This window comes from Cyprinus carpio, chromosome B5 (assembly GCF_018340385.1).
Source record: "Cyprinus carpio isolate SPL01 chromosome B5, ASM1834038v1, whole genome shotgun sequence".
Lineage (NCBI taxonomy): Eukaryota > Metazoa > Chordata > Actinopteri > Cypriniformes > Cyprinidae > Cyprinus > Cyprinus carpio.
Window position 1 is genome coordinate 34332982 of NC_056601.1, and position 24811 is coordinate 34357792.

General features: G+C 32.5%; 2 protein-coding genes across 2 annotated transcripts in view; both read left to right on the forward strand.

Annotated features, from left to right (window-relative positions):
• The window catches only part of LOC109084800 (E3 ubiquitin-protein ligase RNF43-like), a 69256-nt gene extending 64883 nt beyond the window's left edge, over window positions 1–4373 (forward strand). The window contains exon 2 of the mRNA XM_042723284.1: window positions 4334–4373. Coding sequence (XP_042579218.1) covers window positions 4334–4356 — 23 coding nt within the window. The 3' untranslated portion in view covers window positions 4357–4373. The remainder of the gene's footprint in view (window positions 1–4333) is intronic.
• A 1107-nt stretch (window positions 4374–5480) lies between these two features.
• Window positions 5481–24811, forward strand: part of LOC109073241 (E3 ubiquitin-protein ligase RNF43-like) — a 28338-nt gene continuing 9007 nt past the window's right edge. Inside the window, exon 1 of the mRNA XM_042723465.1 lies at window positions 5481–5580. Coding sequence (XP_042579399.1) covers window positions 5481–5580 — 100 coding nt within the window. The remainder of the gene's footprint in view (window positions 5581–24811) is intronic.

Sequence of the window (24811 nt, forward strand, 5' to 3'; positions counted from 1 at the left end):
ATGCCAATTAGCAAGTAATTGTGCATAAACGGGCAGCAAAATAAATGCTTTTGAGTAGTTTGGCATAAATTTTTTCTGCTAATTGGTCCAACAATGATAAAACAGAACAACATAAAACAAGGACACCAACGCATAACACCCTTTACTCATAAATCAACCCAAAATACAACATCATACAGATCGCTACAGCACCATTCAAAAGTTTGCGATCAGTAAAATAAAAAAAATCATATTTTTATCCAGCAAGGATTCCACAGTACAACAGTAGACATTTGACTTAATTCATATAGCAGACGTCTATTTGCAAAAGCTAGAATTTCTCTCTCTCGTGTCTGAGTCCTTGAGCAGATGTTGTCTATGGTTCATGTTGTAAACATTACGCCGGAAGTCTATTTATTCTCTACATTTGCAGATGAATACACTGATATCCAAACACATGCAGAAAACAAACCAGCACAACCCAACCACTGGACTGAGATAAAGCACATGCGTCTTAATAATGTACATGCATTTATGATAATGATGAACAAAGATATTAAGCGTTCTGAGAAATTGGTTATGAAGCGTTCTGATTTGGGCAAAATAATTGAGCTTTTGATACAATAAAAAGCAACAAAAATTGCTAGTGAGGTGAGTAAAATATCTAAACATTCTTAAATCAAGATAACTTGAGAAAGCAAAGTATAGTTAAGATGTTAAGCATTCTGAAAAATTGATCAAATTATATAGTGTGTTTTATGCTGTCAAAACAAAAAAAAAATTTGCATCTAAAATAAGTTTGATTTACATAAATATTAACAGTACACACATATATTATTCTGATATATAAAACACAAACGTACACAATAAAGCTATTTGAAAATATACATGTAGCAGTTTATATAATTCTTACGGATTGTAGATTATAATAAATGACAGAATATTATAACAGCCATATATTTCTTATATATATATCATGCATGTGTTTGTATGGTTATATACATAAATATACACAGTGTGTGTGTGTGTATACACAATATATCCTTTGATATTATCGTGATAAATCGTTTCATGATGAACTAGAGAGAGATAGAAATATATATATAATACTGTATATCTCCTTGGAAGCTGATAAAAAAACAGACTATATATATATATAGAGAGAGAGAGATATATATATAAGAGCCTTTGAAGTGCTAGAAATAAGCAAATAAATAGAAAAATAAATAAATAGTGATTACATATAGAGAGAGAAAGATAGAGAGAGGTGCTGATATGTTAAATTAGAGAGAGAAAGAAAGAAAGAAAGAAAGAAAGAAAGAAAGAAATTATAAATAAGCAAATAAATAGAAAAGTGTAACAGACTATATATATAAAGAGAGAGAGAGAGAGAGAGAGAGACTGAAGTGCTGATTTGGCATTAAATGGTAAATAAATAAGATAGAAAAGAGCGGCTGGAGCTCAGCTGGCAAAACATGAACAAACTGCGTAACTGGCAGAAGAAGAAAGAAGCTCCACAGGGCAAAAATACTTTCTCACCACAGCAACTCTTTATTATCTCTCCTCTCCTGTGTTTGTTTTGAAGGCCGTTTGATTGATGAGTATTTTTAGACGTCTTTCAGATGACGATATAACGCCTTAATATCCCAATACAAACCACAAAAAGGTCCAACTGCCGTCTCATCCCCAGCCGGTCTGCGGTTTAGACAGACGTACGGACGGCTCGGACTATTGTCAATAATCTGTTTGTGTGTGCCACCCTTTCTCCAAAAACCAAATGAAGATGTGTCTTTTGGGGTCGGAACCGATGTCATTTTTAGATTTCTGCCCCTTTGTGAGATAAAAATACCCAGTGGAGATGACAGACTGCTCCGGACGGTCTCTTGATGGTAAACAGAGCTGGCTTACGCTGGCCAGAGATAATGATTGGCTTTACGCCGGGAGAACTGATGAGAGCGACTCGTTCAGAGAGGATTCGTGAGAGGAGCTTTGTGGGATTTCTGTGATGTGCAGCTGTATTTTCAGCATCATTACTCCAGTCTTCAGTGTCACATGATCTTCAGAAATCATTCTAATATGATGATTTGCTGCTCGATAATTTCATCATTTCTGATTATTATCAATGTTGAACACAGTTGTGCTGCACAATACTTTTATGGAAACCGTGACACATTTTATTTCTCAGGATTCACAGATGAATAGAAAGTTCAAAGTTTTTTAACATCACAAATCTCTTTACTGTCACTTTCGATCGATATAATGCATCCTTGATCAATAAAAGTACTAATATCTTACTGACTCCCAACTTTATATGTCTGCTTGAGGTCTGAGGAGGCTTGTGTGGCCTTGAGCAGAAAGGAAAAGAGGAAAGCAGTTAACTATATATTCACATAGAAAACAGCTGTTTTAAATTGTAATAATAATAGTTCACAATATTCCAGTTTTTACTGTATTTTTAGTCCAATAAATGCTGCATTGGTGGGTTATTTTTATTATAAAATGTATAACATTTGTACTGTTATTTTGATCAGTTTAATGCCTTATGCATAATTTATATTTATTTATTTATTTTACAAAAATGGGTGGATTAAAAAGTGTATTGAATTAACACCATAGAAGTCCATGTCTGTCTCAGAAAAAAATAAATAAAATAATAATAAAAAAATGCAACTTTTTATTTCACAATTCTAATTTTTTTCCTAAATCCTGTGGTGGAAACAGGCTTCAATGAATATACATTAGGCTCTCAAAAATAGAGTGTGTATTTTATTTTTTTTGCTGTAATTAAGCCTGTCTATGATAACTTGACTCTATTGAAAGTGCTCACTCAGAGCATCCTTAAGACGACCTCTGACCTTTAGGGCAGGATTCTGTCATTTCCACTCCTCTGTTTTTCTCCCTCGTCTCTGGGTTTGATTGACACACACCAGCCCTTCTGCACGGATGACATCAGTGTCTCTCTGCTGATCTGCCAGCTGCTGATGTCACGGCTCAGTTTCACGCTGGGATTTCCGCCCCGTTGAGCGGGATGAAGGGATGCTGGCGGGTCACGGTATCCAGCATCCCGCTGCTGGAGGCTTATTTGGGGAAGGGTCCAGTGCATCCATGGTTCGGTTCCAATTTGCATACTTTCACAACCCACCAGAAGTTCACTGGTGATGGTAAAGTTCACACTTTGTTTGAAGACTGGATGCCAGTATTAGGACATACTGTCAGGTCATGAAATTCCACCTGGACGCTACTGACCCATTAATCTCATGCTTCTTGTGTTAGCAATGCATGTAAGAATTAGCATCTAGCTAACTAGCATCTATCTATCTATCTATCTATCTATCTATCTATGTGTGTGTGTGTGTATGTGTTTGTGATTTTATTAAGAATTATATATTTAATATCAAAATATTATTAATGTATGTATTTATTATATATTGGATTTAAATGTAATATAGATAGAATGTATAATAAATAATTATGGTAAATTAAATGCAGTAAATAATTTAATAATTATACATGTGTATGCACACACACACACACACACATTTTATTTCATTTAATCTAAATGCTACAGTTGTGTATATAATTTATAGTGAAATTATACTGTATATAAAATTATACAATAAAAAAATTTAAAAACACAAAATTAATCACAATTAAATATTAATTCATTATAATAAGTGTGTTTTTATGTATGCATAATGTAATATTTAATTATATAATATATAATTAGATCATCTAAATAATTCAGTAATTTTAATTGAATTGTATGTAAAAATAATACATAAATTAAAATATGTACATATGTATTGTATATTATGTATTTATGTATATATATATATTGTGAATGTGAATATGCTGGACAAATCACCTAATTAATATTCATGAGCCTGTACAAATCACCTAATTAATATTCATGAGCCTGTAGCATCTCCCCCCCCCCTTCAACATTCTCTCTTTCTTTCTCTCTCTCTCTCTTTCTCCTAACCCTAACCTGAACTTCTATCTTTTTGGTTTTAATAAATCACGCAAAAATTACACAAATTTTCACACACGAATGTGATAAAGCTGTATTCAGAAAGAAGAAGAGTGCACTAAATTCAGCTGATGTGTGTCATGGACTCATGGACAGTGCATGTTTGTCACTTGAATGTGATGTATTCAGAAAGAAGAAAAGTGCACTAAATCTGTTTACATTTCTAAAAGGATGTCATCATATTCTGACACGACTGAAATCACAAAGTAAATATCCATGAAACATTTGCCTGATCTCTGGGAAATGAGTCTCATCTGTGTGGAGATTTACTGAGCAGCTGATGTGATGACATCTGAATCTCTCTCTCTGTGTGTGTGTCTGCAGTCTCACCCGCTGTCTCTGTGTAACACCAGAAAATAACACCCACAAGACACCCTCCACATAACAACCTCAAAACCCAAAGACCACAGAGAAAAAAGCCCCACAGCCACACCCTCCTCTATAAAAAAAAACACCCACACACACACACACACACACACACACACACACACACACACACACACGAACACTCTGGAGTTACAGGAGTGTTAAGCTCACTTATCATGTTTGTCCAGGTTTTGTGCACCAGAAACCATACATCATATGTTGTTTTTCTTGGTCATCTTCTGTCCTCTCTGACTCTTGAATGAAGCGGGCTGAATGAGTCATGAATTGTTTATGTAAATGAGCTCTTTTGTGATTGGCTGCGGTTCAACCTGTCATTCATCAGCAGGTGAAGTTGCTGTCAAATAGACAATAATATTTAAATTAGAGCCATTTATGTACTATTATAGTATTGATTAATATTTAGATTTTTATTTATTTGGTTTAATTTCAGTTTTTTTTAGATATTTTTATTTAGTTTTCATATATCTATATCATTTGTAGTTAAAATTATTTGTAACTAATTTTAGCACTTCAAGTGCAAGCTTTTCATTTAAGATTTTTTTCTGTTTGGTTTTATGTCCATCAGTTTTCTTTTTAGTTAATGGTAACAGCACTGATATTAATCATTACAGTACTTAATACTGTTTTGGCTTTTATTTTTATATTTTCAGTTTTCATTTTAGTTGGAAGTTAAGGTTTGGTAATTTTGTTATGTGTTGTTTTGTTATTTTATTTTTATATGGCTATTTAGCTTTAATTTATTTGTGTTTTAGTTTTAGTAATTTTAGTACTTCAACTAAAACTTATTTTATTATAGTTAGTTGACAAAGTAACATTTTACTTTTCATTTAAATTTAAGTACAATTTTTTACATCTAATATTTATTTATTTTTTATTTAATAAATCATAGATTTTTTCAGAGTTAATTCAGTTGACAAAAATGCTTTTCAGTTTTTATATTTGAATTAACAACATAAAACAATAAACCAATGAATTAACAAGCATCTTTCATTTAATAAATAATTCTGAACAAAATGTTTTTGAGTCTTGGGTCCAGAATTCTTGAGTAATTTGTTATGACATGTATTGAAAACACGTGCAGGATATGCTTGTGATCACAGTGTGGATGGAGTTTGTGAAGTGCATCGGTGGCACAGCTAATGTTATCTGGATGAGTGAGCTGATGGTCTGTGAGAGCGCAGGAGGTGCGGGACACACCAGCAGGAGGCTCGTGGGGAGGGTCTCCTCAGGACTCTGGCGCTGGATGTGAGAGATGTCAGAACTCGCAGCTGAACAATCTGCTCCTTTCACTGTGAACTTCAGTTCAGTTGGCCACACACCACAGAAGAATTTTATTTTTGATCAAAAGTGACAGTAAAGACATTTATGATACAAAATAACTATACAACAAAAAACAGAACAAAACATACAATAAATACATCTGTCAATATATTCTAGCTACAGTATCTATCAGTCATTTATCTACTATCTATCACTTCTATCTAGCATCTATCTATCATCTATCTACACTAGTCTCCGTATCTAATTTATCATACTTTATCTACTCCTATCTAGCTAATCTATCTATCTTCGATTATTATCTTATCTATCCTATCTATCTTCATCTTTCTCATCTACAGTAGCTATCATTCCGATCTAATCTATCTGATCTATCTATCTATCTATCAGTGACTACAGTAATATCATTCTATCTATCCTATCTCTAATCGTAGATCTATCGATCTATCTTATCTATCTATCTATCTAGTTCTATCTATCCTTCGATCTATCTATCTATCTATCTATCTATCCTATCTATTATCTATCTATCTATCTATATATCAGTATCTATCATTCATCTATCTATCTATCTATCTATCTATCCTATCTATCTATCTATCTATCTATCTATCGGTCTACATCTATCTATCTACTATATCTATCTATCGTTCTATCTACAGTATCTATCATTCTATCTATCTATCTATCTATCTATCTATCTATCTATCTATCTATCTATCTATCTATCTATCTATCTATCTATCTCTATCGTCTATCTATCGTTCTATCTACTATCTCTATCTATCTATCTATTATCTATCTATCTCTCTATCTATTATCTATCGATCTATCTATCTAGCTATCTATTTATCTATCTATCTATCTGTCTATCTATCTCTCTATCTATCTATCTATCGTTGCTGTATTATCTGTCCATCTATCTATTATCTAGCTATCTATCTATCCTATCATTTTTATCTATCTACTATCTATCGTATCTATTCCTTCTATCTATCTTCTATATCTATCTATTCAAGTTCTATCTATCGTTCTATCTATCTATTATCTATCATTCTTTATCTTGTCGTTCTATCGTTGTTCTATCTATTATCTATCATCTATATCTATTATCTATCTATCTTGTCTATCTAAGTCTTTATTGTAACCTATCGATCTATCTATCGTTATATCTACCTATTGTTATCCATCTGTTCTATCTATCGTTCTATCTACGTTTGTATCTATCTTCATTGATTGTCTGTCTCTCTGTCATTCATGATCATTAGTTCTATTAGCTGTCTGTAATCTTCTATTATCTATCTATCTATCAATCTATGTTCTGTATTATGTCTTCTATCTATCTATCTATCATATCTTCTAATCTATCTCTTATCTATCTATCTATCTACTCTATCTATTCGTTATTGTTCCATATCTGTATTTTGCTGTATGGCTAGCTATCATTCATTCTGTCTAGATCTCTCTCTTAGCTTTCTAGTTCATCTATTCTATTGTTTCTCTATCTGTTTGTCCATTATTCTATATCTATCTATCTATCTCTTACTCTGTCTGTTTCTATTCTATCGTCTTTTGTGTATCAATCTATCTATATTATCTGTCATATCGTTGTCAGCTATCTATTTCTAATATATGGTTGTTATCTATCAATTCTATTGTCTGTCTTCTCTTTCTACTATCTGGCCTATTTCATTCTATAGTTTATATCGTTATCTATCATCTGTCTGTCTGTCTGTCGGTGGGTCGGGTGTCTTCTGTCTATTTTTTATTACCATTGTATTATCTATTTGTCTTCTATCTGTTCTATGGTCTATTCTATCTATCATTTTTGATTCGTTTACTCTTTTTGCAAAGATTCATTATATTGTGTACTCCATCCGCCAGTTCTATCACTTGTTGTTCTTCTTTGTTCTATCATTCATTCTATGTCGATTGGTCTCATTTGTTCATTCAATCTGTTGTTTGCTTTATCTATCATTCATACATTCTAGCGTTTGTTCTATCTGTCTATTGTTTATCATATCTATCATTTATTCTCATTATAATACATTTATCATATCTATCATTTATTCGTTTTAGCATTCGTTATATCTATCTATCCATCCTTTGTTCATTCATTCTATTGTTTGTTCTATCATTTGTTTGTTATATCTATCTTTTGTTTGTTCATGCTATGATTTGTTCTATCTATTGTTTGTTAGATCTGTAATCTGTTATATCTATCTGTCAGCTTTTTTTTTCCCATCTATCGTTGTCGCTCTGTCATTCTATCTGTCCATCTGTTATTCTATCGTTCTTTCCATCTGTCTAATCCCGGTTCATTTAAACTTTTTCCATTGGAATTAGTGAGTTTTTGTCCTGTTTGCTGCCTCATATCTAGACCTGATGTCTGTTTTTTTTAAACTGAAAATCTTTTTGTTACTGAAGCTTTCAGTACTGTATATTTATAATCCAGTCCGCCAGGTTCATCACGGTGCATTCTGGGATTGGATTGATGTGATGCTGGCTCTGTGGATGTTTGTGTGTTGTGTATGGAGGCAGCTGAAGGGATTTCCAGGGTTTAATATGGTTGTGCATGTGAACATCACGCCGTCTGCACCAATCACACACATCCAGACAGTCTCAACAAGTTAATCAGAGTTAATAACCCGTCTGAGGAAACCGCTTCCATACTTCACTTTTAGCGCCCGTTTATGTCTTTCTCATGGTAGCGGCATACTGCTGCGGGTCCGACTTTGTTTAGTGAACATCTGAAGGCTCTCTCAGGAAAACAAAGCGTTCTGTTCCAGTGCTTCTGGATGGGTATAAATACAGATGAGAGCAGGCAGAATTGAGGGCTTTTGGTTGTCTGATGGTTATGAATGTTTAGTTTGTGTGTACACACATCATCTCACTGTTTACATCATATTGTGTTTCCCAACAGTGCAGCCGTCTTATTTCACTCTTTGAGATGCTTTTCTGCCTTTTTTTCAGATTCATAATTGTATAGTACCTTTAGCCTACTTTTTATTTTCTATTTATTTTCTATTTTTCATTTTTATTATAAATATATATATTTATTTATTTATTTATATAAAATTGAGAATTTATTGCAAATGTATTTATTATTTTTATTATATATTATTTATTGTAATATTCTTCTTGATTACTTGATTTCTTTACTTGATCTGGATTTTTATGCTTTTCCAGTTTGGATCTTCTTTAAACAATAAATATATATATGTGTGTGTGTGTGTGTATATATATATATATATATATATATATATATATATATATATATATATATATTATATATATATATATATATATATATATATATATATATCATTTAAAATATATTAGTAATACACCATCTAGCTGGGTTTTTTTTCTTATTTGTAGGTTTTTTTTTTTTGGTTTTTTTTCTGTTTTATACTTCTATAACTGTCAAGCTCCATAAAACAAACCAAAAACACCATAAGTCCATATGACCTGTATGTTATATTATTTAGTTAATTTTAATATATTAATGAGAATTTATTAATTTAATTTTTTAAAATTTTACATCACAAATTTATAATAAATTAAAATTTCATACCTGTAAAACAATACTATAATTATTTTTTTTTTAATGTTTTGTATACATTTTTTATACTTTAAAATTTCATACCTGTCAAGCTATGTTAAATTTGTTAATAATAATAATAATAATAATAATTTTTTTTTTACATCTTGATTAGATTTTTGTCATTATAATTTATATTAGAGTTCAATTATTTCAGTATTAATGGCAACTTTATATTATATTAAATTAAATTATGGTTTTTTCTGGTTTTAGTTAATAACCCTTTATATTATATTATATTATATTATATTATATTATATTATATTATATTATATCAGTTGAACTATGTTTATTTTATTTCAGTTATGGTTTTTTCTGGTTTTAGTTAATAACCCTGCAGTGCAGTTCCGTATTGAACATCTCGTGACTGAGATGTTCTCCTGTAACTTCCTGCATTTGCATCGCACATCAATCCAATGCAAATGTTCCGGTCTGAAGATATCATGGACTTTAACGCCAGTTTCGGTCCAGATGCTGATTTCCTTCACAGGCTCGTACTGTGGATAATGTACGTCCCTTTGACGAAGCGTCCCAGTCTGGACTAGTCCGGCGGTATGAAAAGAGCTCCAAATATTTACCCAAAACTGCTCATAGTCTCCCACACAATCCAAACATCCCCTGCGTCTCGGGCTGAAGGTCCACGCCAAACCATCAAAGGCAAAAGCCTGGGATTGCAGCTCATTGTGATTACGAACGCTCCCAAAAGACCTGCTGACTTTATATTTGCTCAAAGCTTAATCCGCAAAGCGCTGTTTTCATGCCGAATGAAAGGAGCAAGTGTTTGGCTGGGAACGTGAGTCAGAGCGAGCAGGAAGAGACAGGAGCCGTGCCTCGACATGCTGCCGTCCTCCCAGATCCCCGCTTCTCAATCAAACACTCCTCCTCTCCACATCTAATCCAGTGTGCTCTTACAAATCAGATGGAGGAGTGAAGAAACAGAGTGTGTGTGTGTGTGTGTGTGTGTGTGTGTGTGTGTGTGTGAGTGTGTGTTTTTGTGTGTGTGTGTATGATGGAGATCTTTTAATCACTGTGATGATGTTACTGATGCGTATCGTCTGTGTCAATTTTAGTTTGTAGTTTGATCTTTATATTAGAGTATGATTTATTTATTCTAGTAATAATTTATTCATTATACATTTACTATACTATATACTATACTATACTTTTATTTTACAACTTAATTTTATGTTTTTTACAATTTAATTTATATTAGAGGTCAATTATTTTAATATGAATAATTTATTAAAGTACTCAATTGACATCTAGATATTTTTTTGTATTTTTTTAATTTTAATATATTCATAATAATTTATTATTTTAAATACACTTAGTTTGCATGTTCATTTTGTGTTTTAGCAATTTAATTTAGAGTTAGATTATTTTAACATATTAATAATAATTTATACAGTTAAACTCTGATTACATCTTGCTTTTGTTTTTTAGCATTTTAATTTATAGTTACATTATTTTAATATGTTAATAATAATAATGTATTCATTTAAATAATCTTTTAGTTTACATTTTAATCATTTTCATTTACATTAGATTTTTTTTACTACTTTTTTATTATTGTGTAATAATTATAATAATTTTTAATTATTATAAATGTGTTTTTTTAGCATTTTAATTTATTAAATGTTACTGTAGATTATATTAAGATTAATTTAAATACTCTGTTTATATCTTGATTATTATTTTTTTATTGCTTAATTTAATTCATTTCTTTAAAGCATTTTAAACACAAATTTGTTTAAAAAGTGTCTTGCAAAAAAGCCCAGTTTGAGACACACCTGAGATGACTGTGCTCTTTTTCTCTAAAATAAAGAGCCTCGTCAAATGACAAGTGTTTTCTTGCAGGTTCAGAGGAAGTCAAACTCTCACTGAGCATCTCTTTACGTTGGGGTTGGGCTCTGATGTGCGTGTTTGCACATGTGTGTGCGCTGTACTGTATGTTTGCGTGACCCGCGGGGCTCAGGAAGTGTGTTAAAGAGGGAAATCCTCAGACACACGCGTGTAAATGTGTTTGTCTTTTACTGGCTTATGCCCTCACTTCATCTTTCTTTGTGTTCTGTGACATGGGCATACAGTGGAAGCGCTGTGTACGTCGTCACACTCTCTGAGAGATGATTGGATATCGATACAGAGCACAAATATACATCATACACTCAATACTGTTTAGAAACATTGTGTAACTGCATGCTTTATTCAGTAAATATTTTACAACATTTCAAGTTTTCAAAAATGCTACTAAAAATCAAATTTGAAAAATATATGTCATAAAACATTTTGTAATATGTACAATTTAAAATATTTTGCATAAACAAAATGAAGCCTAGTCCTTTTTTTTAAGCATATCATTATAATTATCTGATTATTATTATTATGTTTTAACAGTATGCATTTTACAACACCTGCTTTACAGCATTTCAAAAACTATTTTTAAACATTTGAATAAAAATTATATTTATTATATAATATAATGTAATTATATATATTAATGGTAATATTTCACATCTAAATAGATATTTTGCATGGGCAAAATTAAGCCTTTATTATTATGTTTGTTTTTTAAACATTTCTTGTATTAATAAAAATACTACATTTTTATTATCTATTTTTTTGTACAAAAAAAAATCCAAATTTACCTTTTAAAATGTATTGATTTATATTGTTATTATTATTATTATATTATACTTTTTTTGTATTTCATTTTAAAAAAATTCTGCCAAATTGTCATCCATTCAGATGTTTTTTTAAATCTAAATATTTATATTTTTATTATTATTATTATGTTTGTGTACCAGTATGCATTATGCAGTTGTTTTACAATGTTAAGAAACATTTTTTTTATAAGTTTCAATAAAAATACTTCTAATTTTACGCTGCTGTCACATGAAGTGTGTGCAGGATAGCATTGGACTAGAGTTCGTTCCAGCGTTGGGAATTTCAGGAAGTGCAGATGGAGTTCTTTTTCTTCCAGTGAATTCTTGGCTGCTTCTGATTTACATGCTTTAAGTTCCTTTAGCAGCTTTGAAACTTCATCCAAATAGAAAGGAGACACGTTTGTCCTGCATGAGAGTTGTGTTTGTGTCGGACGTGTTTTTGTCGTTTCAGGGACTGTACGGGGTCATATTCATATTTCAGATGCTTTAGGACATGTGTATGTTCTCTGTGAAGCACGTAACGGTGACTTTAAAGAGAAGGGTGTTTGTGTGACGCGTGATGTTACAGCAAACCAGTGAATGAGCTGAGATCTGCTGTTTCTCTCAGAAAGTGACAATATATACTGTAAATACAAAAACAGTTACGCCCATTCATTACCCTCTCCGCACAGTATATAAAAATATATATCAGCATATTAGAATGGTTTCTCAAGGATCATGTGACACTGAAGACTGGAGTAAATTCAGCTTTACATCACAGAAATAAATCACATTTTACAATATATTCACATGATAGAATACACTTTTTAAAAAAAGCAATAATATTTCACAATTATTTTACTGTTCTTGCTGTATTTTTACTCAAATGCAGCCTTGGTGACAGATGAAGAGAGAATTCTTTCAAAAATGTGATTATTCCAACATTAAAAATAATGTGTGTGTGTGTGTGTGTGTGTGTGTGTGTGTGTGTGTGTGTTTAGCTTAGTTTTTGTTTTTTTTTTTTTTTTTTTTTTTTTTTTTTTTTCATTTTAATCTTAAAGTTGTAGTAATTGTGTTGTGTTTTGTCATTTTAATGCATCTATAGTTTTTAATAATTTTTATTTAGTTTTAGTATAAACTGAATTTAAGGTTATATATTTATATATATATATATTTAATCTGATTACAATTGGTGCTTTTTGTGTGTGTGTGTGTGTGTGTGTGTGGTGTGGTGTGTGTGTGTGTGTGTGTGTGTGTGTGTGTGTGTGTGTGTGTGTGTGTGTGTGTGTGTGTGTGTGTCTAGTTAACAAATTAGTTTTTTTATGGTTTTAGTTAACTATAATAACCAGTATTCAAATATGAAGACAGAGTCTGAGTTTCGTGACTTTTATTTTTTGAAATACGTGAGTTCAAGAGCTGGTATAAGATCTGTCTTGCTCTGGTCTTTCTGCTGTAGTCAGACATACACTATATACACTAAAGACAAGTGTTTTTCTCGTGTGTGTTGCCGTCTCTCGTTCCGTCCCCCCCCTCACCATCATCACAATCATAAGATATGTGTTGCCGTCTCTCGTTCCAGTGTGTTTTGCAGGCTGATGTTATCATGTGTGTGATAAAGAGAAGAATGGGCAGCTTTGTATGCAGGACGTCCCTCATCATCATCATCATCATCAGAGAGAGTTTGATTGGAGATGGAATGCATTCATACGGCCGCACAGGAAGTGGGCGTGTCTGTCTTTTATGTAGTGGCTGCCAGGGTGTGTGAGTGTGTTTGTGTGAGTGTGTGTGTGAGAGAGAGATACCTGTGCTGCTGTCTTTCACTCATACACGTCTTTGTGTGTGTGTGTGTGTGTGTGTGTGTGTGTGTGTGTGTGTGTGTGTGTGTGTGAGAGAGAGAGATACCTGTGACGCTGTCTTTCACTCATACACGTCTTTGTCTCTGTGTGTGTTTTGGCCCATTTGTCGCTGGGCAACGGCTCTCACAGTTGTTGTGGATTCCAGCGCTGCATCTGTTGTGTTTGAAGCTCAAGGTCCATAACTCTTCTCTTGTTGTTACCCACTCTGTCACACACTTTGTGGGATGTTCCCACTGGAACGGGTTCCTCTCACACGGATGAGAACACAAGAGCCTACATCTCCTCTTTCTGCAGCTGTGTGTGTGTGTGTGTGTGTGTGTGTGTGTGTGTGTGTGTGTGTGTGTGTTCGGTCTCCTTAAACCATGACTGGTTAAAGCTAAGGTATTTTTTATTAAAAAAAAATAATTAAGTAGTAATTAATAAATAGTATTAAAAGTTATATAAATTAGCATAAATGTTAAATATTCATAAAACATTTTTTTATTAATTTTATTTTGTAATTACAAATTTTTTTTTTTTACTTTTAGCAAATGTATACATTTTTCATTTATTAAAAAAAATATACAATTCACTGCTGATTTGCCACTCAAGAAACATTTCTAATTATTATCAATGTCGACAAAAATGATTAAAATGACTTTGATATTTAAAATGATATATATATAAATTTTCAATTCTGTAATGCATCTGTTTTTTATTATTATTATAACTAATCTAAATAATTTGGATTAATTTAATTATTTTGTAGTTAAATCAAAATTAATTAAAGGCAATTTAACAAATACCTTTATTTTTATAAAATAAAAAATATTTACTGCACAGATATCATGAAAACATATTTTCACCACTAAAACTCAAATATTTTGCATAAACAATTTTGTTATGAAACCTATATTGTTACTGTTTTTTGTTTTTTTAGTATTTTATGGTGACATTTTGTTACTGCCAAAATTCTCACTACTGTAAAGCATCTAGGATGTTTTTGGGGTGTGTTTCTTTTATTAATCTAACTATTATAAATAATTTGCATTATCCTCATTACTGTAGTATATATTTTTTTCTCAATTAAAACCAGCACGTACAACAAATACTTACTTGAGAGTGAGAAATGTATTTATTTTGCTGTGAGTGCCACCATTTTTCCACAACATTTTTGTCACATTCTTTAAAACCTCTCCATTTTAACCACATTGGCGTTTTTTCTGCATTTTTGGTCACGGTCTTAACAGCTTTCTTTTGGAACGGGGACAGCAGAGGGCTACAACAAGATGACACAAACAGACCCACACAGGAGGGGGGTAAAGCAATAAAGAAAAGAAAAAAAAATATAGTTCACTTAAATCCGACTCTTTCCCCTTTTTTGGATAATTTATATTTTTGTAGTTTAAATCAAAATTAATTAAAGGCAATTTAACAAATACCTTTATTTTTATAAAATAAAAAATATTTACTGCACAGATATCATGAAAACATATTTTCACCACTAAAGAAATATTTTGCATAAACAAAATGAAACCTATATTGTTACTGTTTTTTGTTTTTTAGTATTTAATGGTGACATTTTTTCTGCCAAATTCTCATTACTGTAATGCATCTGGATGTTTTGGGGTGTTCATTTATTCATCTAACTATTATAAATAATTTGCATTATCCTCATTACTGAAGTATATATTTTTTCTCAATTAAAACAGCACGTACAACAAATACTACTTGAGAGTGAGAATGTATTTAATGTTCTTAACTGTTATTGCCTTTTTTAATATTTTTGCTGTGAGTGCCTCCATGTTTGCACAATCTTGGGGGGTTTTTTTCTTCCTTTTTTTGTCACGTTCTTTAAAAGCTTTCTAGTTGAACGGCAGAATAAACATCATATGACTGTAATGGTCACATTAATCCACATTTTCACTTTACTGTTGCTGGAGCTGGGGTCACTCTGGGGTCACACGTCCAGTCGGAGTCTGTGATCTTAGTTTTCAGACGTGCAGCTCGTGCTCCTGACTGTAGATCTGCTGTTTAGAGTCTGTAGATTGTGAAAGCATGAAAGCAGATCAGATGGCATTCCTGCCTCTGTGTTCCCTTCTAAACAAGCTCATATCTCTCTCCTTTCTCTCGTTGGAGTGTGAAGTGTGTGTGATAATCTGTCTTTTGACATGTACAGGTGTTAGAAGAATACAGAGCAGAGTGACCATCCATAGGTATTTAAATTGCGTTTTCAGCTGTAAAGAAGACAATAGTGTCATTATTCAGATCAAGTCAGGTCATGTTTTGTTCTCATCTGATAGTGTCAGTGCAGTCAAAGTAATATTAGAGAATATGAAATGCTTTTTGAATGAAATGTTGTCTGAGTAGCTCATGTAGAGAGTGTTTATATGGAGGCTGCTTTTGGAAACTGGGAATGCAAAATGTTTGTGTCTTGTGTTGAAGGTGCGCTCGTTTCTTCTCGTGTCAGATGGTCGGCTCTGTGTGTGTGTGAGGAATGCCGCTCTAAATATATCTCCAGGAGCCTGATGCTGGTGCACACAGTGACCTGCTGTCATTTGAAGCTGCGCTGTGGCTTTGGCCCTCTAGTGGTTGAAGTGTAAAACAGAAGTTACTTGTGTGTTGTTACACAAAAAAAAAAAGTTTATCTATTCTTATTGATCACAACTTTCAGTTTTTTTTACTTCAGAATTATTTATGTTTATTATTTTTACTTTCAGTTTTTTTACTTTAGAATTACACGTTTAATTCATTGTGTTACATGATATGTGATTGTGAAATTTACTAGCAATTTCTGAGTGAGAATTGTTTCTACACCAGTTTTTATTTTCAGTGCAGCTTTAATCACTGTTAAATGACGGCTATTAAAATGCCTGCCGGTCTCGTGATTCCTGAGTTTTTCTGTATCACACACACACACACACACATGCAGGGAATGCGGCGGTGTTTCTGCTGCACCCTGCAGCGCCGCTGCTGTATAAATTTTACTGTTGTCATTTTTCTGGCTTTGATGCAGCGAGTGTTGTTTGAAGATCAGCCGTGGTTTAATTGGCTGTGAAATACCTCTGAGGGAAGTGGGTCAGAGGACGGGGACCGCTGCAGGCCAACAGCGGAATAACCTTTGAATGTGCTTTTTTTTTGTGGGTTTAAAGTTTAGCCCAGGATTCAGAAGACCACCAGAGTGGGAGATACGGTTTAGCGAGGTTGAACCCTACTGATTTAGACCTAAAACCCCCAAAGTTATGATTTTGGGTCTTAATTAGTTTGTGGTCAGTTTAAAATATTAAAGAAAACGAGGCTTTTATTTAGTAATGATGCATTAAGTTGATCAAAAGTGACAGTTAAGACATCTATAAAATTACAAAATGTTTCTATTTCAAATAAATGCTTTTCTTTTGAACTTTTTATTTATCAAAAATCCTGAAAAATAAAATGTATCACGGTTTACACAATCATATTGAGCAGCACAACTGTTTTCAACATTGATGATAATCAGAAAAGTTTCTCGAGCAGCAAATCATCATATTAGAATGATTTCTGAAGATCATGTGACACTGAAGACTGGAGTAATGATGCTGAAAATTCAGCTGCACATCACAGAAATAAATTACAGTTTAACAGAGATTCACATAGAAAACAGCTATTTGAAATTGTAATAATATGTCACAGTATTACTGATTTTATTGGGTTTTTGATCAAATAAATGCAGCCTTTTATCAGAAGAGACTTCTCTGAGAAACAAACAAACAATTTTTAAAAAATTTTGACTGGTAGTTAAAAAAACATTTACGTTTATACACACACAGTTAGGTCCATATATATTTGGACACTGACACAATAGTCATCATTTTGGCTCTGTATGCCACCAGAATAGAATTAAAATGAAACAATCAAGATGAAATTGAAGTGCAGACTTCTTTTATCAAACTTCCTTTTTTTGTGCATCTTTCTTTGCAATAAATATCACTTGCTTGGGCATTTGTTTATCTAAAATAATGACATATATATATATATATATATATATATATATATATATATATATGCTTTTTTTTTTGGAATCTAAGCATTCTGATGCGTCTTCTAAAATATCCACTTTATTCTTGACTATTTTCATCATGGAGCTGAAACGTGAAAAGATCTGCTAGTTATATGGAGGTATAACAGACAGGATTTACAGCCGTGACTCAGTCTTGACCAAACAGACTCTATTTCACCCTATAGCTGAACATTTACAAGAGAGACGGGACTTTGTCTTGTTTTTCTGCACTCAAAGCGTATGTGGTGATTGTGAGTTAGCGGTTGATGCTTCATTTGGAGTTTTTTAGGGGGTTTCCAATAATAGAGACAATACATAACAGGATTTAAAACACTTCCGATCATAAGCCTCAGACAACAAGACTCATAACTGCTTGAAGTCAAATCATAAATGCTGGCTTTCTTTGGGTTTTAAAAGGTCTTAAAATGTCATAATTTGCCCCTCCACAAATTAAAGCCTTACATTTAATTTGATTTGACTGAATTTGATTGAATTTAAAATTAGTATCTTCCTCAGTATTTTTGTCTTGTTTTCCAGTATTAATATCTAAACATCCTTAAATTAAAATACATTTACTTCAGATGCAAAATGAAGATATCAAATTGAACAAAATGAAGTGAGTTTGTGCTTAAAACAAGAGCAAATATCTGTCAATAGGTTAGGGAATGAAAACTGGCGTTTTCTTTTATCCAGACTCATTTTGCACATACTCTTTTTTGTTGTCATCATAAACTGTCTCTTTCTTTCTCAGTATTTCTGTCGTGTTATATACATTACTTGCACAATATGACTAATTTTTTAGTACAAATATCTAAACAGCCTGAAATCAATATACATTTACTTGCAACACAAAATGACTAAATGACACAAATGACTAACACAGAAAGAAAGATGTTAGTTCTTGATAAAAGATTTAAAAAAAAGTGAAGTGAGTTTAAGTTAAAAATGAGAAGGAAAAAAAAGTAAAAAAAATATCTACCAAAAAAATAAAAAAAATCATACTTAAATCAAATGAAAATTTTAATTATTCTTCTTACCCTACTGGCAGATATTTTTTCTTGTTTTAATTATTAGGCTTAATCATAAACATATCTATCCAAAAAATACATAAATCATAATCATAACAATTTCAAAATTAAGCTATTTTAATTTTTATAATTATATATAATTATATAATTATAATTATATTAAAAAGCAATGTATATATTGGAAGTTATATAGTATAGCACTTATATATCATTGCTCTTTTGTTGTTTTTGATTGCTTCCATTGTCCTCATTTGTAAGTCGCTTAGAATAAAATCATCTACTAAAACACTAAATTTAAACCTAAAAAAAACTTTGTGCTTTTAAACTTTGAAGTATTGCTAATGCAAGAGACGTTCAGAGACTACATTGAGGTATTTTTACATTCAATTTATTCCTTAAAAAGTCTTAAATGTCCCTTCATCAAGCCCGTGGAAGCCCTGTGAATGACTGAGGGACTTTGCTAAGTGCTCAGTGTTGTGGAGCGTCTCTAGGTACACAAGTACACAGATGTTTACTTCTGCTGCAGTCCGTTTATTCACAAATAAAAGTGTTTAATTTGGAGAACTCGGTTCAAAGCAAGAACAGATGCTGTTTGGATGGCTCTATCAGGTCTGTATACACACACACACACACACACACACTCGCAGTGGGAATGATATCACTGGTTTCACAGCGCTGGATTCGCTCATAACCACATTAAATGAGCAGCTTATAAAAGCCGGATTCCTGGGATCCGTTCCGGCTCCTCCGCGCCGCTCTTCTCTTTCTTGCTCTCTTCTTAGCGCTTTAAAAGCTGAAATTCCTGAATCGATTGCAAAACGCAGACAAGTGAAGCCCTGTGGTGACCAAGAGAGTGAGGACGAGAGATTTGGCACAAAAAAACACGTTCCTTGTGGATGTTGGGATTGTGAATTATCCTGAAATCAGTGGGGTTTTGTGGATTTAGGAAGTGGAAATAAACTTTATTGGGTGTTTGGCTACTTAAAGTGATATCTCACATCATAGGATGCATTTAGGATGGGTTTTAATATTTAGTAGCGCTGTCAAACGATTAATCGCATTCAAAATAAAAGTTTTGTTTACATAATATATGTGTGTATACTGTGAATATTTATTATGTTTATATAAATACAAACACATGCATGTATATATTTATGAAAATGTATTTGTTAAATATATTTATAATGTAAGAATATAAATTTACATGTAAATATTTTCAAAATATTTACTGTGTGTGTGTATTTATATAAACATAAACATAAATATACACAGTACACTTACATATATTATGTAAACAATAACTTTTATTTTGAATGCAATTAATCATGATTAATCGTTTGACAGCACTAATATTTTGATATTAAATTTAAAATCTTTAATATAAAGCAGTTTTTAAGTCTCTTCTGCTCATCAAGGCTGCATTTATTTGATCAAAAATGCAGTAAAATAGTGAAAAATTATTCCAATTTCATATTACTGTTTTTTATGTGAACATATATTAAACTGTAATTTATTTCTGTGATGCGCAGCTGAATTTTCAGCATCATTACTCCAGTCTTCAGTGTCACATGATCTTCAGAAATCATTCTAATATGATGATTTGCTGCTCAAGAAACATTTCTGATTATTATCAATGTTGAACACAGTTGTGCTGCACAATATTTTTGTGAAAACCGTGATAGATTTTTTTGATTTCAGTATTCTTTGATGAATAAAAAGTTCAGAAGAACAGCATTTATTTGAAATACAGTAGACTTTACGGTCACTTTTGATTAAATTAAGTCAACTTTGTTTAATAACAATAATAATTTCTTTAAAAAAAAACTGACCCCATACTTTGTGTAAATATAATTAATTAAAAAAAATCTGTAACAATATAATATATTTAATGAATAAATGAATGTATTGTCAAAGGTGCATAATAAATAAATAAATAATAAATATAATGACCCCTATCCTATTTATGTTTATTCAAGTTTAATTCAATTCAAGTTTATTTGTATAGCGCTTTTTACGATACAAATCATTGCAAAGCAACTTTACAGAAAATTAAGTTTCTACAATATTTAGTAGTAGCTTATCAGTGGTGATTGTCAGTTCATGTGTATACGGCAGAAATGTTCAAAATCAATAAAAGGCGTAAACATACAGACGATTAACACTATTAACAGCAATTATGCAATCAAACTTATAGCAAAATGTGGTAGTTCTGTATGTTGTCTCTGGGTTAGCATCATCTGAGGTCCTCTGAGGGGCTGGCATCATCTCTTCTCAGGTGTTCTGGATCCAGACTGGAGCTTGTGTGAATATTAGTTACCACGGGATGTAAATCCAGCAGAAACAGAGAAACAAATAGAGACATAATTAGCGTAGCTGCTGTTCCAGCCAAGTAAAATTAATTAGTTTAACCTAAAGCTAAAGAATAATAATGCGCATTTGATCAGATATAACTGCAGTCCAAAATTATGAGATGCATTATTTGAATGCTTGGCCAAAGAGGTGTGTTTTTAATCTAGATTTAAACAGAGGAAGTGTGTCTGAACCCCGAACATTATCAGGAAGGCTATTCCAGAGTTTGGGAGCCAAATGCGAAAAAGCTCTACCCACCTTTAGTGGACTTTGCTATCCTAGGTACTATCAAAAGTCCAGCGTTTTGTGATCTTAGGGAGCGTGATGGATTGTAGCGTGGTAGAAGACTAGTTAGGTACACAGGAGCTAAGCCCATTAAGGGCCTTATAAGTAAGTAATAATATTTTGTAACTGATACGGAAATTAATAGGTAGCCAGTGCAGAGACTGTAGTATTGAGGTAATATGATCATATTTTCTTGACCTGGTAAGGACTCTAGCCGCTGCATTTTGGACTACCTGTAGCTTGTTTATTGAGGATGCAGGACAACCACCTAGCAGTGCATTACAATAGTCCAGTCTAGAGGTCATGAATGCATGAACTAGCTTTCTGCATCAGAAACAGGTAACATGTTTCGTAGCTTGGCAATGTTTCTAAGATGGAAGAATGCTGTTTTTGTAACATTGGAAATATGATTTTCAAAAGACAAGTTACTGTCTAATATAACACCCAGATTTTTTTACAGTAGAGGAAGTAACAGTACATCCGTCTAATTGCAAATTGTAATCTACGAGATTCTGTGTGATGTTTTCTGGTCCAATAAGTAATATCTCTGTCTTATCTGAATTTAATAGGAGAAAATTATTGGTCATCCAAAAATGGCATTGCAGGACATGAAATTAATAGATATCGCATGTTTTATAAACAATCTCTGTTTTATAAACACTATTTGATCTCATTTATAATTTTGTAATATTTGTTTTGCTGTATTTCTGTGCTGTCAAGGTCATGATAAAAGTCAAACTTCTGCCACACTGACTCAAAGAAGTCCCAGAAACGCTGCTGCATTTAGAGCTTGTTAGCATACAGATGCATGACTGATGTTCACAGTAGAGCAGAGGTTTCTTCTGAGCATGACTCTATTCTCTCTGTTGTTTTTGCGGCAGCAGCAAGCAGAGGCATGCGTCTCAGGCGGCGCACATACAGGCCGTTTAGGCTCCTTACGGGAGATTAAGTCACACCTTGCTATGAAAAAGACATTTCCCATTTCCATCTCCCCCCTCTGGTCTCTCTCTCATTCTCAAGCCTGGGCAAAAACTCCCACAATCCCCTGAGAGAACTGTAGCGTCCTGTCAACACGTCTACCACCTCGTTTATCAGCAAAATCTAGCATCTCGACATGAGTAATTTTAGTAATAAATAAATAAATACTCTGATTAGATGAGGCACACTCACTGCAAAAATAAATGAAAAGAAAGAAAGCTTTTCTTCCTTAAACATGTTAAAGAAAGCTGGAAAAGAAGTTTCAATAATTATACTGTGGTAGATGAATTCACATGGCTGATTTATGTTATTTAATTTCTTCCTCAGTATTTTTTTTTCCTAGTACAAATATTACAAATATTCTTAAATCAAATGCATTTATGCACATTTTTAATTTTTATTTATTTTTTATTTTTATTTTTTGCTTAAAACAAGGAAAAATATCTGGCAGTGATCAGAAAAATAAACTTGTTTTTTCTTTGAATAAAGTTGATTTTTCTAACCTCATTGCATAATTTCAGATATTTCAGAAAACAAGACTCATTATCTTTTATCATTTTGCATCTCAAGTAAGTGTATCTTGATTTAAAGGGTTAGTTCTCCCAAAAATGAAAATTATGTCATTAATGACTCACCCTCATGTCGTTCCAAACCCGTGAGACCTCCGTTCATCTTCGGAACACAGTATAAGATATTTTAGATTTAGTCCGAGAGCTTTCTGTCCCTCCATTGAGAATGTATGTACAGTATACTGACCATGTCCAGAAAGGTAATAAAAACATCTTTAAAGTAGTCCATGTGATATCAGAGGGTCCGTTAGAATTTATTGAAGCATCGAAAATACATTTTGCTCCAAAAATAACAAAAATGACGACTTTATTCATCATTTTCTTCTACTACGCTTCTGACATGATTTCTTTCACAACACTGCAGTGACGCCGCTGACGTACGACGCTGGTGACATGTTTTCTTTGTTATTGAGCGCGCACCAGAAAACACGTCAGCAGCGTCGTACGTCAACAGTCACAGCAGTCGCGTTCACAACAGACCCGGAACAGAAGACAATCATGAATAAAGTCGTCATTTTTGTCATTTTTGGACCAAAATGTATTTTGGATGCTTCAATAAATTCTAACGGACCCTCTGATGTCACATGGACTACTTTGAAGATGTTTTTATTACCTTTCTGGACGTGGACAGTATACCGTACATACATTCTCAATGGAGGGACAGAAAGCTCTCGGACTAAATCTAAAATATCTTAAACTGTGTTCCAAAGATGAACAGAGGTCTTACAGGTTTGGAACGACATGAGGGTGAGTCATTAATGACATAATTTTCATTTCTGGCTGAACTAACCCTTTAAGAACGTTTAGATATTTGAATACTGGAAAACAAGACAAAATACTAAGTAAAAAGTCCATTGTTTGCTGTGTTGCACATGTAAATAGCATAAATCAGCCATGCAAATTCATCTACCACGGTATAATCGATGTAACAACTGCCTTTCCAGCTCTCTTTAGCGTGTTTAAATCCATTCCACGGATTTTCCCTCAATCAGCACAGAAGATGTGAGGAAGCGTGCAGATCATCTGTGTAGGCCGGGTTATTAGCGCTCCAATACTTGGGGTGGATCGGATTCACGGGTCTTATGGAATAACAGGATACGGATCAAAACAGGAATGTTTTCATGTGGCGAATGAAAGCACAGGAAGAAGCGGCTCATTAAGCTGGCGCTCAGAGCTCGAGGACACGTTGGAAACTCCTCACTCACGCTTCACATCACAGTTTACCCTCACAGATCATGCTCACGCTGTAAAGCTGTGCAGATTTAAAACATGCAGTGTTACCTGTAGTTACATGTAGTATTTCAGTCTGTTTTGATTTTGGGTCTGCTTTTGAATAAAAAAGTTTAATTAATTTAATATTTAATTTTATATATTATAGTATATCTTAATCGTCTATTAAATTTAATTAAAAATTATATATATATATATATATATATATATATATGCATTGCTAACTTCATTTGAACATATATATATAATTACGATATTAAGCTAAGATCATGTTCCATGAAAGTGTTTTGTAAATTTCCTACCATAAATATATCAAAACTTTCTCAGACAAATATTTTTGATTAGTAATATGCATTGCTAACTTCATTTGAACAACTTTAAAGATGATTTTCTCAATATTTAGATTTTTTGCAAACTCAGATTCCAGATTTTCAAATAGTTGTATCTCAGACAAATATTGTCCTCCTAACAAACCATACATCAATGGAGAGATTATTTATTCAGCTTTCAGATGATGTATAAAATCAAAAAAGCAATTTGACAAATCTCGAAACATTTACCCCCATAAATATATATAGTCT